Below are 18,449 nucleotides of genomic sequence, written 5' to 3'. Positions count from 1 at the left end.
CTAAATCGGATATTCGTGTAACTCGGATAAAATTGGTCAGTCCATTTAGATCCGACTTATGCAAAGTTTACTGTATTAGATATATATTTATTCATATGACAAGCCCATAATCAACTCTCTATACCATAGGATGGCTGAAATATTGAGAGGATTATACAATGTCTGAAATATCTTCCTTAAATGTCAAAATGGAAAATTTAGACTTCGTTTATTATCGTAGCAATGGTACATGACAATGGAGACTACTTACATTATTTCTTGTCAAACCTTCAAACAGTGATATCTTTGCTCAGAATTAAAGTAGTTTGAATGAAATTTTCAATACAATCTACATTATCTATTTCATTAATTATTATTGCAAGGATGGTCAGCTCTTTATCTAAATTATACAAGATGCATCATACAAGTTAACTTTCTATAAAAGTACAAAAAATTTAGTAACAAGGTACCACAGAATATTTTAACAGACAGTAGACAATTCCATTAACAGTACTGACAGACACTGTGATAACCATGCTCTAAAGTAGGTCAGTTGTAGCTTAGCCTATGGTATAAAAAATAATGTAATCATTCCAGAACTTCAGAAAACTTTCAGGAACCAGAAGCTAAGTTCTGTACCTAATAGATTTTCATAATACCATCTGGTTGAAGCATGTGTAGAAGTTGACTAATAAAATATGAAATAAATGGTAACATGGTTTAGGTAAGAATTCTATATTCTTAACCTTCGCAACTATAATACAGTAATAGTCTGCTGAAAATAACACCCTTTGAAAACCCAGAAGAAATGACTAGCAACCATTCTTGTTGTCGGGCATAATCTTTGGACAAAATTTAAAGGGATGTTACCAGATATTACAGCTGTGATTTGCCATCAAAACTAAAGCCAACATCCCAATATGAGCACATTGGAACAAGCTGATTGTACATGTATGTTTTTTTTTATCAGGGGTAATTATGGGACTGGTCGCTGGACGGGCCAGGCCCTTCCCCTAGACACTTCTTCACATGACATAAACACTTCATATATAAATGCCCAATAGATTTTTCAGAGATTAAAGGCAATAACTCTAAGTGTAATTATCAGTGCACAGAAAGTACATGTACCTTGGTTTAGAGCAGTGATTCTCAACCAGTGTGCACACAGGTGTGCTGCGAGATCTTCCTAAGTGTGCCGCTTAATTTTGAACGGAACACTAAGAAAATGTGAAAAACCACGCAATCCCAATTGAGTATTCACTGGTGTCCACTGATAAGTTCATCTGTGTTTTCGTTTTTTAGTTTGAGTCATTCTATGTGTCTATGACTAGTCTCTGTCTACGGATGTATCCGTCTGACTTACCATGTTTTTTTAGCAAAAAATTCATATATATTTAGGCAGGTGTGCCACTATTTTTTCCTTTGTTCCAAAGTGTGCCCTTGGCAAAATAAGGTTGAGAACCACTGGTTTAGAGATTGATGAAATATATGTTTATCTCAATACACAAATACAACATTACATCATAAATACCAATAGTCATTTACAATTCTACATATTAATGATATTTTGTGAGGAATCACTTACATGTAGTACTATATTCGTTGAATGTGAAGGGACAATTTCCATAGCAATTATTGGTATTCTTATGGGAACCAATTATTCAACATCACCCAATCGCCAACCAGGTATGCCAGAGCATGCTCATTTCATAATGACTTCTTAGCCTGTGGCACCAAAACGTGGATAATTAATTTATCAACTACGCTGCTTAGGTCTGCATTTCAAACATTTCATTGTAGCCATCACAATATTGTTGATCGCGATAACATGTATGTGTCTGTTATTGTTACAGATCTGTTTCGCCCTACCTAATTTTATCGTACCTTTTAAATTAACATGACCACAGAATTGCAACAGAATTGCTGTTTGCTGCAAATAGTTCCCCAAACTGTCCTGGACAACATATTAAAAATGTAGATTAATATAAGAGAGGGAAAATGTTTAATTGGCATATTTTCAGTCACCTTTTCGTCGGCTTTTCGGCTAGAAATCATGGAACAAGCTTTAATTTGAAGGTTTCGACATTTAGTAACAAAAATCCAATATTGACATTTTTTCCTGACAATGTCTTCATAGTATGGGTTGCCATTGTTTGAAGGGTAGCCATTTTGTGATAATATTCCAATTTATTTTTTATTTTTAGTTTATTTATAATGTTATCAACACATCAACTGTGATATGGCACTGTATTAATATTTGCAGGAGTCATGACTATATTTCTGATTTTTATTCCATCACTCCATGAAGATATTTCCAAGATGGCGGCCAGTTTTGGCGGGAAAATGAGCCGATTTTGATAAAATATATCAATATATATATTTACGGGGGCGTATATTCCATTTCTGATATTTGCAACCTTATTCACATATTTAGCATATTTCCAATATAGCTGCCATTTGTGTCGGGGAAAACGAGACGATGTGCTGATTTTGATTAAGTAGTCATCTTTGGTGTCCATACATATGTTTTCGATTTCTGCCATAAACAACTGCGTAAAATAATCATATGCTCACCAATTTAGCATATTTCAAGATGGCGGAACATTTTCTAAGCACATTATTATCATTAAAATTTGTTTCTTGTGGTTGTTATTTACAGGTTTCTGAATCCAATTCTGCTACGTAGGCTGTTAGCTTGTTACCCGTAGGCCAAATTCTCAGGTTGAAATCGCTCCCACTAAAACGGTCTATAAAATCGGACCGTGCATTCAACGTGTTAACAAATTGTAAATTGTAAATTTTATAGTTCAAGCTCGAAACAAGCCAGAAATCGATGACTTAATTCTTTATAGTATGTAGCCATATTCGCATAGGTGTGAGTTGGATCCTGCACAGCTATTTAAAATTTGGCCAATCAGCTGTCGCGTTTGCGGTCAAAAGTTCTGGGTCAAGGGCCAGGTCATAGCATTTGTAAACAAAGCGATGTGCACAATTTACCTTGGTGCTTTAAATAAGTTAGGTTGCCAGGCAACGAAACATACACCCACAGCAACTAAATCGTCCAAGCAGACAACAAGAGTTGTCGCATATTTTTACTTTTGTCAGTAATGAAACATTTATAATACATTAAATATGATTAACATCTGATTAATAGTATCAACTCATTAAGTTATTATCAGAAATTCACTGGAATTTTTTTAGCTAATGCTAACGTTTAGTATACAAAGCATTTAATATCATGGATTTAGCTGTTCAAGTTATCAAAAATCATTAAAAATCAACATACTTGTTCATCTAAAGACATTAAACTTTGTGTATCAACCTAAAGTCAATCAAAACAATTATGTATAGACGTAAACACTGTGTATAAATGTAAAATCAGATATTAACTTTAGCCTCTAGAATGTCCACAAGATTTTTCAAAGTGATCAAGGGCCATAACTCTGGCAGTAATTATCGGAAATCGCTGAAATTCAATAGGCTTCTTCGTCTCATGACCTTAAACAGTGTGTATAAATTTAAAGTCAATCAGATATTAACTTTAGCTTCTAGAGCGTCCACAAGACCGACAGACGGACGGACGGGGGCAACAACAATATACGACCATATTTCAATGTGGGCGTATAAAAATGCTGTTTTTGTTTCGCTCTGGACTAGATTGTTCCTCTTTGTTTGACCCCAACTCGAACATTCTTGAGTTTTTTCTTAGCAAATTATACAAATCTCCGATAAAAATGACTTCTTGTTCGACCTTGTGGGTTTTCTCCAAGTGATTTCAATGGATAGGTTCACAAGATGGTATGGTACGGAATTTCGACAATAATAAACACTACAGTTGCAGTTCTTATTTCTATGATTCATTCAATGATTGTACTTGTTGGTGGCTAAAGTTTGTTTCAACCCAATTAATCTATCCTTTTCAGGCTTAGAAATTTTCAACCAGCCCTTGCAGGATCAATTGTACTTTATTTTTATTTATCAGTTAACTTCTCTTAAATGATTTTGACTTTGATATAAATAGCTTTATTAGCCGGTGCCTAAATAAATGTGCTTATTCTCATGGGGATAAAGCAGATAAACTAAAAGCTGCAATCTTTAATAAAACATTTTTGGACTTTTTCAACTTCTTGTCCTAACCCTAACCCGGTCAAGGGATTTCAACCACTTTGATGGGTAATTAAACCGTACTTACGATTGTCATGATTTCAGGTTTACATCCTTAGAAGCCTTTTCATAATTTGGTCATACACTGTATTTTTTTAGAATATATATATGGAGGAAGACTTTCCTGTAGTTTAATTGTGAATATTTCTCAACTGAGAAAGACTTTAGAAACAGGGTTTGGGATCGCAAGCACACCACCTGACTCAATGACAGAACTTAGGACCTGAAGTTCATGTGTTAGACTACTCGACCACCCAAACCCCCTAAACTGATCAGCAATTTTGAACTGTACACCATCATCATGCATAACTGTTGTGGTCATAAATTGGAAGAACGTCAAAGATCATGGACATAAACTGTCTACATATTTTTAATAAGTTTCTTATCTTTTACCATGCCTCTTTTAAGTGCTACCAAGATAGAACAAGAGATGTGCCAGCTGCCATCATAATACATGTAACATAAGTCAGTCTCAAGGTTAATTCCTGCTATTCTGACTTTGGTTGTGGCTCACATCACGATATCAAAACCTGAGAGAACATCCATTGCCGTAGACTTTACCGTGGACCGATCCTCACCCCTCGCCATTGACATGAACGTTTACAGTTTGCCCTACAACACCAGAACTAGCGACACAGCAATGGAGAACTGTTCTGTTCACAGATGAGAGTCGGTATTGCGTATCAACTGCAGATGGCAGGACCAGAATATGGCGTTGACGTGGCCAGCGTTATTCTGACCAATGTGTCATGGAACGAGACTCATGGGGAGGTCCAAGCATAATGGTTTGGGGTTGAATCGGCCTGAAACAGAGAGTGTGGGTCCTGTGGTGTTCCAAAATCTTGGTCCAGGGAGAGGAGGCGATATCACAACAGTGCGCTACATCGATCAGGCTCTCAGACCCCATGTCATATCACATTTCGCACATCATCGAAACAACGTTTTCCAGCATGACAACGCCCGTGCCCACACCGCCAGAGTTACTCGGGACTTGCTACAGAAAAGCGGTGAAAACATTATGCACTGGCCAGCCCTTAGTCTGGACTTAAACCCGATTGAACATCTTTGGGATGAAATTCAGAGAAGACTTAATAACATTGTCGTACCGAGACCAAACACAGCCTATCATATGGATTGTGCCAGGCTTTTCTGAGAGTGTGGTTCCAGGTGTTAGTGGCGTTCATCAATCGTCTGTTCCACTCCATGTACAGATGCTGTGCTGCTGTTATTGACATTCACAGTGGACACACCAGATACTGATGTATAGACTGTGTACAGACTCTAAACCTTCTTGTAATGTCTTTGAATTGTGATGAATTAATCACTAATGTGTCAACATACTGTTCACAAAAAATTGCTTTGATCCATTTACATATATGCTGATTACACTGTTTTGCCTTATTACACTATTTTGCCTATACCGTTTTTTTAGGACTTCGAATTTTGTCTAATGGTTTGGATTGTTCGTACTTGGTTTTATTTTATTTGATCCATTTACATGTAGTAAGTCGTTTTCTAGAATGATTTGAATAAAGTGCCTCTTTGATTTTGAAATCGTACCAACGGTTATTTTTGCTGTTTATAACCCTGGTTGAAAATATAACTGTCTTTTGTGAACTTAACTTATGTACTTGTAATATTATGAAATAATGATCTATATTCTGAATTATTAAATGTTGATGATACAAATTATGTCTACATTTTTGGACATATATTGCCTTCACCCCTGTCTGTGTGTGTGTGTATGGGTGTATGTGTCTGTGTGTCCTACAGGGCACAATTCTTAATGGATTGTCTTGAAACTTTGCATACTTATTCCTTATTCTTTACAAATTGCATTCAGAGATCTGAACTCTCAATCTCTCAATGTGTGGATAAGGATTAGAACAATAACGTAGATTTGTAAGGATTTTGCACCATTTATTCTTTCTTTTTATGACCTCTGAGAGTCTTGTATTATGTCAAAATAGCCACGCGGACGGCAAATTATGCAAAGGTACCAAGTGTCAAGAAAAACAATGATACTCCATTATCGGCAAAATGGCCAAGTATCGGCCAATACCGATTTCTACTGATATGTCACTTATCTGCCAATTACCGATGTTGAAACCAATTATCGAATACTAATCTAATTCTTACATAGAATTAAAGAAGCATTGCGAGAAAGGGCTGATAGTTTTTGCTACAATAGTTGAAAAGAGGTAACGTCTAAATTTCCAACATTATGACTAGTATATTTTATTACTATTAGTCCCAGAATTAAAATCAGGAGGTTTTATATTATGTCAGAACTGAACAAACACAAACCAAATGATTCAAGGAAATTAATTTCAGCCTGTCTTTTAATTCAAAATATTTTTCAAGTTATCACTGGATATATATTGATATATGATTACAAGATTTTAAATGTGAAATAATCCCTTCTAATCTAATCAGATTAAATGCCTTACTTCCCTATAAGCTTCTTGGTACACAAAGTCTAAAGTCACGTACTACACATTCTACGAGGAAAAAATATCTGTTATGTAAAATCCTTTGATTTGAACCAGTCAATAAAGATTATATACTAAAGCCTGGATCTTCTAGCTGTTGGCTGAAAAGGTTTATAGAGACTAACTATACTTTTATCATGTGGGGAGACTACTTTTAATAGGGCAGTAACTAAGTCGGATAGAAAAGTGCAGCTGTGAAATGCATGGAAAATAAAGACTTCCATATTAACTCATGTTCCTGAAGCAACATCTGGCCGTTGCTTCTTTACTTCACAATTCCCGAACTTATAGCTATGTTATCTACAGACACATGAGCAGTAGCGTCCAATCAGAGATTGTGACATAGCGACCTCCACGGAAACCTTGAAATTGAATGAACCTTGAACTTTGCAACTCGATTATCACAGGTAGACATTTTAGCTTGAAAGCGCGAGACTTGGTATTCGCGTGATCGAGGCATCTGATAGGCTCACAAGTTGGGATTGTACCCAATCGAAATTAGTGCCGCAATATGCAGGGTATTACGTGAAGGCCTTAATAAGATGTATAGCCTTCTATTGAAGATGATATTAACTTGACTAAATAGAGTCATAATGTCCCAGACATGTTATCAATCCTATAAAGCTGGCAAATAGTACTAGGATTTCTGTAAGGTATGTAGGCTATGATTTGATGGCTGCAAAGGGGGTAACTATACCAATATCCAATGCGCACCCTGTCAATCGCCATTTTGAATTCAGCAATTTTTTTTTTTTAAATAACCTTTTTCCTTGTGTCGATTAGCTTTGTTTATTTCTCATGTCGACCATCCATTCTGATCCATTACACATGCTCAGTCATTTATCATTCAATTGGGTTATCAATAATAAGGCTTTATCTATTGTCTCATCAATCCTGGATTCCTGTTGATTAGTATTTTAAAGTAGCTAAGTCTCTAACTCAATATCATCCAAAATCTTCGACATTGAAAACACGATTTATTTCTCGGTTTAAATCAACATTGATGTTGTAATCTTACCGGGAAAAGATGGTCTTCTGATATCCAATATTTAAGACAAAATAAACATTTTACAATTGGTATACGAATCGTGTACCATAATGTGTTTCAGCGTTACGTGTAATAAGGGACTCGAAAAACAAGGCTAGGCATATTCCACAAGTCATGTCAAATGGTGACGCTATATTCTTATCTGGAGAGTATGCCCAATAAATACTATCGGCGTAGACTGGAATAACCAGAAGCTAGAGATTGAAATTCGATTGAGAATACTGGCGTATGTCGCCGAACCTAACTGATTAGAAATTACGGTAAGAACAGAAACGATTGAATGTAAATCAATTTATATACATTCATATTACATTATTGTATGCGTTGCGACCCATTTGTGTCAATTTCTAGGTCCAAAATATTAGCGACTTAGCTCCTTTAAAGAGCACCTCAAGTGTGGAAATAATGTGGAATATGTCTAGCTTCATTCTTCAAGTCCTTTGCTACAAATGGTGCTGAAACGCATTATCGTACACAATTTATGTACATGTACCAATGGTAAAATGTTTATTTTGTCTTAAATACTGGATATCAGAAGCCCATCTTTTCCCAGTAAGATCATAAAATCAGTGTTGATTTAAATTGACAAATAATTTGTGTTTTCAATGTAAAAAGGCAGCGATTCGTATGGATATATGTGCGTACATGTATATGTATGAAATATGTTGTTGTTGGTGATTGAAAATGGGTAAAATTATTATTGTGTAATGGCAAACAGACAGTCAGACGTGGCAATTCTTACGAAATAAAATGGTTACAGATAACCATTATTGTGTGACGGCACAAAACTCAAGTAGAACCAGCGGTCACGGGTGTGTTCACGCTAGGTAAAGGACTAGACAGTAGATAAGTAATGCGAAGCATTTTTAACGTTACAATTAATCTCCATTGATTTGGGGTGTTATATACTATTAGGATATAACTAGTTTCCACATGATGTCGGCTGACTTCAAGGAGATTAAAATGTCCGACAATGGAGAAAGCACAAGGTAATCACGTAGATTAGGTAGGCACATGCGACATATTTTTTTATAATTTATCCGTCGATGGTTGGGCGGGCGTTATGTATTTTCTTTTTTCCATCAAGACCAATATAAAGACTGTACTCGCATCCAATTTTTGGGTGCGGGAGGGGCCCCAAGAAACAACTTATTTTATTTCTATTGCCTAAAACAAATTCTAAATAGGATCTAAAATTAAAATAAATTACAAATAAAATTATCCCGTAGTTAATTGTTTTAATTAATTAGGGGATTAAGGAATCAGTCAGGCGTTAATGAGTACACATCACAGTGTGTATAAGTAATTAAGGAATAACCATTCCTAATATGCATTCAGTCACTGACATCACTGGTGTTTCGATAATTGGCAAAGTCGTTTTTACAGGAGGTCTACATTTTGGACTTTGAGTGAAGATGGCTCAATTATTATTATTCAGATTGGTGTGAACTTGCTGTAACGTGTATATAGTAACCACTGGCTATACGTACATATATTGTTTTCTCACTTGATGTGCTCTTTAAAGGAGCTAAATCGCTAATATTTGGGACCTAGAAATTGACACAAATGGGTCACAACGCATATAATAATGTAATATGAATGTATATAATCTGATTTACATGTAATCATTTCCGTTTTTACGCTTATTTCAAATCAGTTGTGTTCAGCGAAATATCCAGAAATCTCAATCGAATGGTAATCTCTAGCGTCTGGTTATTCCAGTCGACACTGATAGTATTTATTGCGGATGCTCTCCAGATAAGAATATAGTGTCACCGTTTGGCATGACTTGTGGAATATATCTACCCTCGTTCTTCGAGTCCCTTGTTACAAATGGCACTGAAACGCATTATGGTACACGATTCGTGTACCAATGTTAAAATGTTTATTTTGTCTTAAAATATTGGATATCAGAAGCCCATCTTTTCCCGGTAAGATCACAACATCAGTGTTGATTTAAATGACAAATAATTCGTGTTTTCAATGTCGAAGACTTTGGATGATATTTAGTTAGAGACTTATAGCTACTTTAAGTTAGAATAGTCGAATTAAGATACAAACAAAAGATTTAACTATTTATCTTTGAATACAAACTAACAGTTTATTGATAGCCTTGATACCACATTAAAATGGCGGAAACTATGAACATTATTTGTTTTCTTGTTTGGGATTATTGGATTATATAATTCCTTACATTAGATCTTTTTCTTGCAAGTACCATTAAAAAGCAAATCCTGGTTTGTTGTTACAGTTTATAAATGTGTCTGTTCATGGGATTGGTGAAAGTCAGTCATTATCAACCTATATAACATATCATGAGATGGGTGGTAAATGAAAAACTCACTTAACTTGACAATTGCCGACAAAACAATTAGAAATTGAGTGTTCTTGGAAAGGGGTAAATGTAGATCCAGGTCTCTTTATAGGTAACTAGTTTCAAAATTAAAAATAGCTAGGCATATAATAATAACAGATGATGAATTATGTTTCAATCAGCTGACAAATTTTGATTTTGATTTCGATTTCATTGGGTTTTATATGTTGATTCGCTTTATGGGATCACATTGTGCCTTTAGGTATACAGATATAGTCAGATGTCGACACAGTTGAGTTAGCCCAAAATCAAACTAAAATTAATAAACAAACTGGCATCCACCATATCTTTCAAAACAAAAATTTGATCAATAATTCATTATTTTATTTTGACCTAAATCGAAGAAGTTTAACTCCTTTAAGCTTGTACATACAATACTATTTAATTGATAAAACATCCAGTCAATTAAAACACAAACTGACCACAAAAGCTGACCTATTTTTGACCCTGTCCATATTAATATCTAGCTTAAGGAAAAACTGAACTGAGCAAATCTTATTATCATGTAGAGTATTTATTAAACTTAATATCTACACTCAAGGCAGAATCAAACACTACACTCAGGTAAAACACAGTATTTGTCCAGTTTTCAATTTTTTGATCTAATATATATACTTTGGAAACAACTTCCAGCATTTACAGACCATTTCTGATATTCCTCATTTGTAATAATGACCTCTCCTAATTTCAAGTCAATATATATTGAGTTATGACAATAAACATGTCCTATTGGGCGTTATTTTGAAACTCAAATTAATATAATTTTTGATAGTAAATGTTTGAAATATTGTAGCATCATGGCAGTCATGAATCACATGTTAGGGCATTAAAAAGCTCAAAAGTGCAAGATGACTAATCTGTAGTGTACGTAACCTTTTGTTGGTTGTATCTTAATCAAATTTACAATAGAAATGTAACCTTCAGTAATATTATGTTTTTCAATGTGCAATTTTAAAATCTAAAATATTTTCTATTCATTTGAATTTGAAGTTAATTTTTTCATTTTTTAAAGGTTACGGACACTATATTTTGTTGTAGTGTCCGTAACCATACAGTGATTAAAAAGCTACACGAAAATGTATTTTTAACAGCTACTAAAGCGAACAAATATAAATTTTAATAACCAAAATATTGAACTATTGATACTTAGAATTGCAAGGCACTGCAAGAAAATTTATTTTTTCACCCTCATGAGCACTGAAAACTTCACACTTAATGTCTTGTAATATGGATCTTCTATATATATGTATGTATGTACATGTACCCGACATGTATAGAAAATTCCTGGAAACAATCCGGTATTTACATTCCACATTTTTGCCATACAAGTGGAAAATATGGAAGTCCAGTGCCGGATTTAGATCAAGAGAGGTCCAAGACTAATCCCCCCCCCCCTCTGCAGAACTAAAGGAAGATAGATAAAGAAAAACACAATCAAGGAAAGCAGAGGATGTGGACAGATGTTTAAGGCTTCAGCGCATGTAAGAAAGGCTTATGACTGTTAAAAATATTATACACCTTGGCTGGATCCCCCCCCCCCCCTGCACAAAAAAAGATCTATAGGTACAGGTAAATATGGCAATGTAATAGTCCCATAATCTAACATACAAGTACATGTATACAGTATTCAACATTGTAAAAATTCTATATCATACCTGTATAAATATATTAGAACAAATAGCCATTAACACAAATTCAGTAGAGATTCATCTAGCAATAAGATCAATAGTATATAACTGTACTTATTTTCATATTAACATGTATAAATGATTGTTAAATATTAATATCAGCTGATTTATTGATATGCAGCTGCTTGCAGTTAAGAAGTCAATATCCATACGGTACCATATGAATTTTGTATGATGGGAACCTTCATATGATGATAAGTATCAGTGTACAATGCGTGCAGCTGCAGCTTAAATTTCTGGATAAAACACATTGCTCGAAAACGTTAATGCTGCCATGAAAATTTTTTTAAACTCGCACAAAAATCACAGTCCCCCCAAATCATTGTTTGACCTTTTCAAATTCCCCTCGCCTATAAACAAATTCAGATACCAGCATTCTTGAAATTGCTGATATATAAATTTGTTCCTAACTGCTTAAGTGCGTATTGATTAATGGAGCCGTGGTGGCTCAGTGCGTAATTCACTGGCTCACTTAAACCAGGCGATCAGGGGTTTGATCCCAGTGTTGGTCAAGAAAGTTCCCTGTGTTTTGCCAGCAGTGTAAAGTCATTCGAATGGGATGAAAAACCCAAGTTTCGTATACACATTGGTGTGTATACAAAAAAACACTTTTCTGCTGAAATTCAATACCTGTCCTGGCAAATTTTCGTCATAGCACACTGCATCGCGTATGCCCGACGTCATTACCCTGGTTGGAGCAGAAATGTATGATGTGAAGCTGCTTCGTTCATTCATTCAGTATTGATTAACTGTATACACATGTATTAAGTTTATTCAATCTGACTAAAATACAGATCTATATTTTGTTTCATTATTTTTTATATTATTGATGGCCTGCACTACATGAAGAACTGACCAGTTGTAGTGGAAGGTTGCATCAGGTGTCAAATGAGTGGCTTTTGACCTTATGATGTCAGACATTGATTAATCAATCAACGTTGATGTTTCTAGTGATTTACCCACAGTTCCGTGCACCTCACGCCAAAAACTTGCCGTAACAGACTGTTTCAATGGCTAATCCCTCACATCATCCAGAATGCCGGTTATATAACAACTCTTCTAGTTCCTAGTGTAGAAAAGACAAGTAAAACGAAATTTTGAACTATAAAAAATAAAATGAAATGGGATCTGTGTTTTAATCTGATTGGAGTTTATTAAAGGACAATATTGGTGCCAGTCATTATCACATGTGATAGAGCTGGTTAAACACATTGGTACGATAGCTGAGTAATACAGTTTTCCAGAATCGGAAGTGACGATCGCCAAAGGAAAACACAAGTCATCTCTCTATATAACTGACTGATGTGACGAGTGATAACAGATATACATGTAAGGGCGAATTTCTGCTCACTAATAATTCATTCGAATACCAAAAGTTGTTGTATGAGATTGTGAGAGGATATCTGACAATTCATAAAAAGAATTGACTGCCACTAGATAAGTGAACACGAAAGAAAAACAGAAAAAGTCTGTGCATTACCATGTTTTTATAAGGTATAGAATGAATATAAACAAGGGAATGTACGGACTATTTCTATTTTTCTCGTCTTCTCTTATCTAATAACATTCAATTACTTTATTGAATTGTCAGGTATCCTCTTACAGTCCCATATATCAACTTTTGGTCTTTGAAGGAATTATTAGTGAGCAGAAATTCGGCCGTATATCCGTTATCACTCGTCACATCAGTCAGTTATATAGAGAGATGACTTGTGTTTTCCTTTGGCGTTTGTCACTTCCGACTCAGGAAACCTGTATTACTCAGCTATCATAGCAATGATCTCCATGTTAAAATTATATTGGGAATGTGTTTAACCAGCTCTATTATGTGATAATGACTGGCACCAATATTGTCCTTTAAGTGTATTGCAAAATGATGGTTCAAAAAAAGGTACCAGTATGATTCTCTTTCAGATAGAAACACTTTTCAAATGACACTAGAAACCAGCTGAAGTCAAAGTGCTCAAAAATAAATGTTACAGTAACTACACATTACAATGATAACATTCTTATAGTTTTAGTTCAATGATGTGTCATCGTAATTTCCATACACTTCAAGTGTGTCTTAGTTCAAAAAAGGTAATAATCTCACTGGGCTTCCTCAAACATCTCAAGAAATAACAGGGGAATCGCTTTTAAAAAAAAAATTTATATACATATGAAATGTCCTATTATACTGGGAAGCCACTTCTTTTCTGTTGTGGATTGTGCTAATAATGCCTTGCTCAAGTCTAAAAGATTAATTTAAACTATATATTTCAAGAAGAAAATGTCAATATCACCTCCAGCATCTCAACTACCAAACTGTATTCATTTACATAGCCACCCTTCTCTGACATCATATTCCATCTTTAGATAGTGAGTTGTCATTGATAAATCAATTCAATGGTTAAGATATTACAAAACAGTAATGTATCCTAAAATAACTATGGCCTTAAAGTACAATGTTGCTGCCTACCAGTTTTATATGTGATAGATATGATTTAATAGATTCCAAATCAAACTGCAACATACATGTAGGAATCTGTGCCATAGTTGATCCCTAGCAATGATTTGAAGATTCTGGAAGTGATGCAAAAAAGAGGAAATCAGTGTTATTGTTACCAACTAAATTGGAGAGCTGCAACAATTATATACATGTACATGTATGGAATAATGCAAAAAAGAGGAAATCAGTGTTATTGTTACCGACTAAATAACAGTTATATGGAATAATTTTCAGTTCACCGATAATTTCTCTGAAGATGAAGAATTGTTATATGAGACTGTGCAAAGACATCAGTTTGAAACCTATTTTGGTCTAGTTTATATAGTTATCGAATACATGTACATTTGTACAAGCACATGTCAATACACTATCAACACATTACCAATTACCAACACACTGCACATATATCATCTTGAAATTTAATGTTATTTTGTAAGAGATGTAGATAGATATTGTTATGCATCACAATGTGAAATGTTTGTTGTAACATGCTTGTACATGTAGTTGTAAATAAACTGTTATTATTATTATTATATCTTTATGGGACAAAAATGATAAGCACTGGAGAAAGTGTGCCTGAAAATACCTGAATTTGTGCTAAACATTGTCTGTGACAGAAGCCTTATTTTCACATTTGCTAAAGAGATCACCTTTTGTATGGATGTCTTATACGATTTGTAAGAACTTTTACTGAAAAAAAATTTAAATGCCGTATTTGACAAATAAAGATTAACTAACTACAGTGTTACATTGGGACACGTAATTTATTTGGCAGACAGTAGAAGCATAGTATGATTTTTGTTTGTTGATATAGAATAAATATACATGTTTATCATTTCGTATGTACCGGTAAGCATAAAATTATTCAAAACTGTGATGCATTTATTTTTCTCTGTATTCCCGAAAATGTGGCAATCAATTATTCTTATGAACAGTCAGATTCAAAACAATATCCCCTCACAGTCTCTTTCATGTAAAACAACTCCTCAGAGGAATTATCACTGAGCTGTTACCACTCTCTACAAGTACTGATTTCCTTTTATATGTCTGGGTGGATGAGTTTCCAACTGGTCTAATGCATGTGCTTTAGATCATAAGGTCTGTCATTAAGTCAAGTGGTTTGGTGTCGATCCCTGTCTAACCTCATGGGTTTTCTGTGAGACCCCTCCAGACCCATATACGCAAGCTAATTATTGAAATAAAATTGTAGTCCTACCACCGTTTAGTCCTGAAATGACCTAGTTTGTTCTAGGTGGACATTAAACCCCATTTCTCTTTCTGCCTCTTTTGTGTCACTATTGAAATCTTTAAATCATGGTTACAGATTAACTGTAGTGATGTTAAAATTATATTTGGAATGTGTTTAACCATTTCTGTCACATATATATATATGTTACCTTGTTGGACAGCAACATCATCCTTTAATACTGGCATCATAAAGTTAAACTACATGTAGTCATATTTAGTAAAATATTTATACAGTCTGAAAGTGAACTAAGTGATAGCATATTCATGGATATAACTGATTTACTTCTATAAACTGTCAAATCATGTCTGGGCATCTTCCTGCAATAACATGTTTTTATTACTAAGCTTAGTTTATGTACCTAAGAACTTTGTTTAAATGGGTAAATCAATATCTACCATACATGTATCCTTCAGATGTATAATTTTCAGTATATATAGGAGCTGATTTTGGTTTAATCCATAATTAACATCAACATTAGAGAATGGAACAGTGCTTAACAATCTATTTTGAGGAAAACTATGGTTACAATGTGTTGGGTTTTTTTATACAGGATGTCAATTTGCCTGCATGGTGATGTCTCAGCATACTTTAACTCCCTTGGAATTTTAAGTGCTACAATTTTTTTGTAATCTATAATTTAGTTTCATATTCAGAAAAATAATCGTCCTGAATCCATACCATTCAAAACTGTTTTTACATCATTCAAAATGAATAATTCTGTTGTCAGCTCTTTGGGGAGGTAATAATTCACAGGATAAGGTTCATGGCAGCATCATGTTTTTCCTTGGTTCGTCTATATCTAACAAGATTAGCCAGCTATCAACTGGCAATTAATGAATTACCATCCCCATAATTACATAGTAATTACATAGCATACTAATCAGCTAAGAGTAAGGCAAGGTATTAAGTACAGGAGGGTGTGAGGTGAGTATGGTTATCCTACCTTTTTATATACCAATATATTGGGATTCTCTTCGTGGCTCTGTTGTCCATTACCAAACATTGCGTTTGGTAGGGAATCCGAGCGTTTAGTGCTATGTCTGTGAGCCATATCTAGATGACATGTAATTTCTTTAATAGCTCTGAAGCATGAGGTTTCTGGATTTAGAAACTAATCCTTTCTTATTGGAACAGTAAAGGAACGATAAAGTGCACGTCTTGACAACACAGCACATGTGCCTATCACACTTTGCGAGGTTTAATCAATATGATACCGACACCCTAGGCACTGCAGTCAATGTCTAAACACTTCTTTTCAATTTAATCTAACTCAATTCTAAATCTGAACTGCCTGCCCTACACACGGTAACATTAAAATCTTCATACCTAATCTACAAAATGTAACATGAAGATGCCTTGGCCTGAATAAGAACTAAAATTCATTTTACTACATGGATGAAATCAGTGTCTTGGCTATCAAATATGTTTCAAAATCATCACTGTTATTCATCAACTCATTTATTTTCTATTCAATTTATGCGAACACTTTTTATCAAATAAACAATTCTCCGGTAAAAATAATCACATATGAGCTAACAAAAACATGATTTTCTCTCTTTAGACCAATTCCATAAATCCTGTGACGCCTTATCACGGGCGATAATAAGTAGCACACGTCTTCAAGAACCTGCTCATGTTTGCCGTCGCTTCTTAGATTCACAACACTTCACTCAATTATCCTGCATCAATTCATTGTGAAATTAATAATAATCCTGATAAATCTTCTACCTTTAAGTATCCCAAATCTTTTGGAATCTGAAGAAATTCTTCGACTGGATATATTTCTTAAGACGCGACTGGTACTAGTTCCGACAGCTGGCCTCCTCGCGCCATCACAACTGAGCAACAAACTCTCACGAGAGGCTGTCTGCTTGGCGTATTACCAATATAACGTGTGTCGGCGTTTTGACTCGCTCCTTTTCAGTCGATAAATTATAGTCCTGTTACAACTGACTGAAAAATATAACAACGTGAATTTTGTGCGTCGAATGAGGAAACACTGGCATGCTTAATCACCTTCAAAACATAGCGAAACACTAGCTATGCTAATGTGACATATGACAAGTAGCTCTACATCTCTCCATGTTGAATACAATTAGCGCCAAATCGATAATTCAACAGCTGATTGGCTGCACGTGCCCCTCGCCACCTGGTGACTTGCATGCAGAACCAAAATGGTAAACAAAGGGAGGTAATAACCAGGAACCCGTGGCACCTAAAGCGGAACTACTTTCGATTTATTCGACCTTCAAGTATTCTTGAAACAGCCCGATTTGCTGTACGTGAATCGCAATAAACTTGACGGGCTACTGCCTATTAAGTCATTATGGTAGTCCTTGCATATTTCATTTACATCCACATCGGACTTTATTAGCTGGCCACGGTAGTACATGTACAATAATGTTACAAATCGTTCCGAGTCTTGTTGAATGAGTCAAAACAACACGTGACTGGTAGACTATAGGAAGAGTAGGCAAGGGATGGGTGGTCTTTGGTCTGTGGATACTGCCAGGAGATAATCAATAACAACCACCATTCTTAGCGCACTGATTTCACAGTCTACACCTTAACACTGAAACAATGATCGTTCAAAATGGTATACCAGCTCGATTTTGGCATATCTTTTGCATACAAATCCTTATTTTTAGCTAATGGAGGACCTTTATCTAAATGAAGCCGTAGGCCAACGACCAATCGCACGTTTATGAAATACAATTGTTAATTAACCTAATATACCATGAACTTATTAAATAAATAGACGACACGCGGTATCGGCTCAAGGGACCAAATTTCTTAAAAACTAAAATTATTATGAGAATATACCAAGATGTTAAAATCAATGGGTGAGATTTCAAATGTAAATCTTTTATAAATTGGTTTAAATTATATATAATTCGTCCACGAAGGCGACATGGTATTAAATAATTTGAAATTAACGTCTCTGGTGTTTTTTTTTTTTTAAAGTGA

The 18,449-nt window shown here is 34.8% G+C and overlaps 1 protein-coding gene across 2 annotated transcripts in view; it reads right to left on the bottom strand.

The window, feature by feature from the left end:
- Positions 1 to 18,449, bottom strand: part of LOC126821843 (regulator of G-protein signaling 7) — a 104,545-nt gene that overhangs the window by 78,059 nt on the left and 8,037 nt on the right. Inside the window, exon 1 of one of the 2 annotated variants that reach the window (XM_050550359.1) lies at positions 16,426 to 17,566. The exons of the other annotated variant lie outside the window; for it this stretch is intronic. Within the exon in view, the coding sequence (XP_050406316.1) occupies positions 16,426 to 16,533 (108 nt within the window). The 5' untranslated portion in view covers positions 16,534 to 17,566. Of the gene's footprint in view, positions 1 to 16,425; positions 17,567 to 18,449 lie in introns of those variants that run through there. 2 annotated transcript variants of the gene reach the window in all.

This window comes from Patella vulgata, chromosome 5 (genome assembly GCF_932274485.2).
Source record: "Patella vulgata chromosome 5, xgPatVulg1.2, whole genome shotgun sequence".
NCBI classification, from domain to species: domain Eukaryota; kingdom Metazoa; phylum Mollusca; class Gastropoda; family Patellidae; genus Patella; species Patella vulgata.
This window is presented reverse-complemented; position numbering and strand designations above follow the sequence as displayed.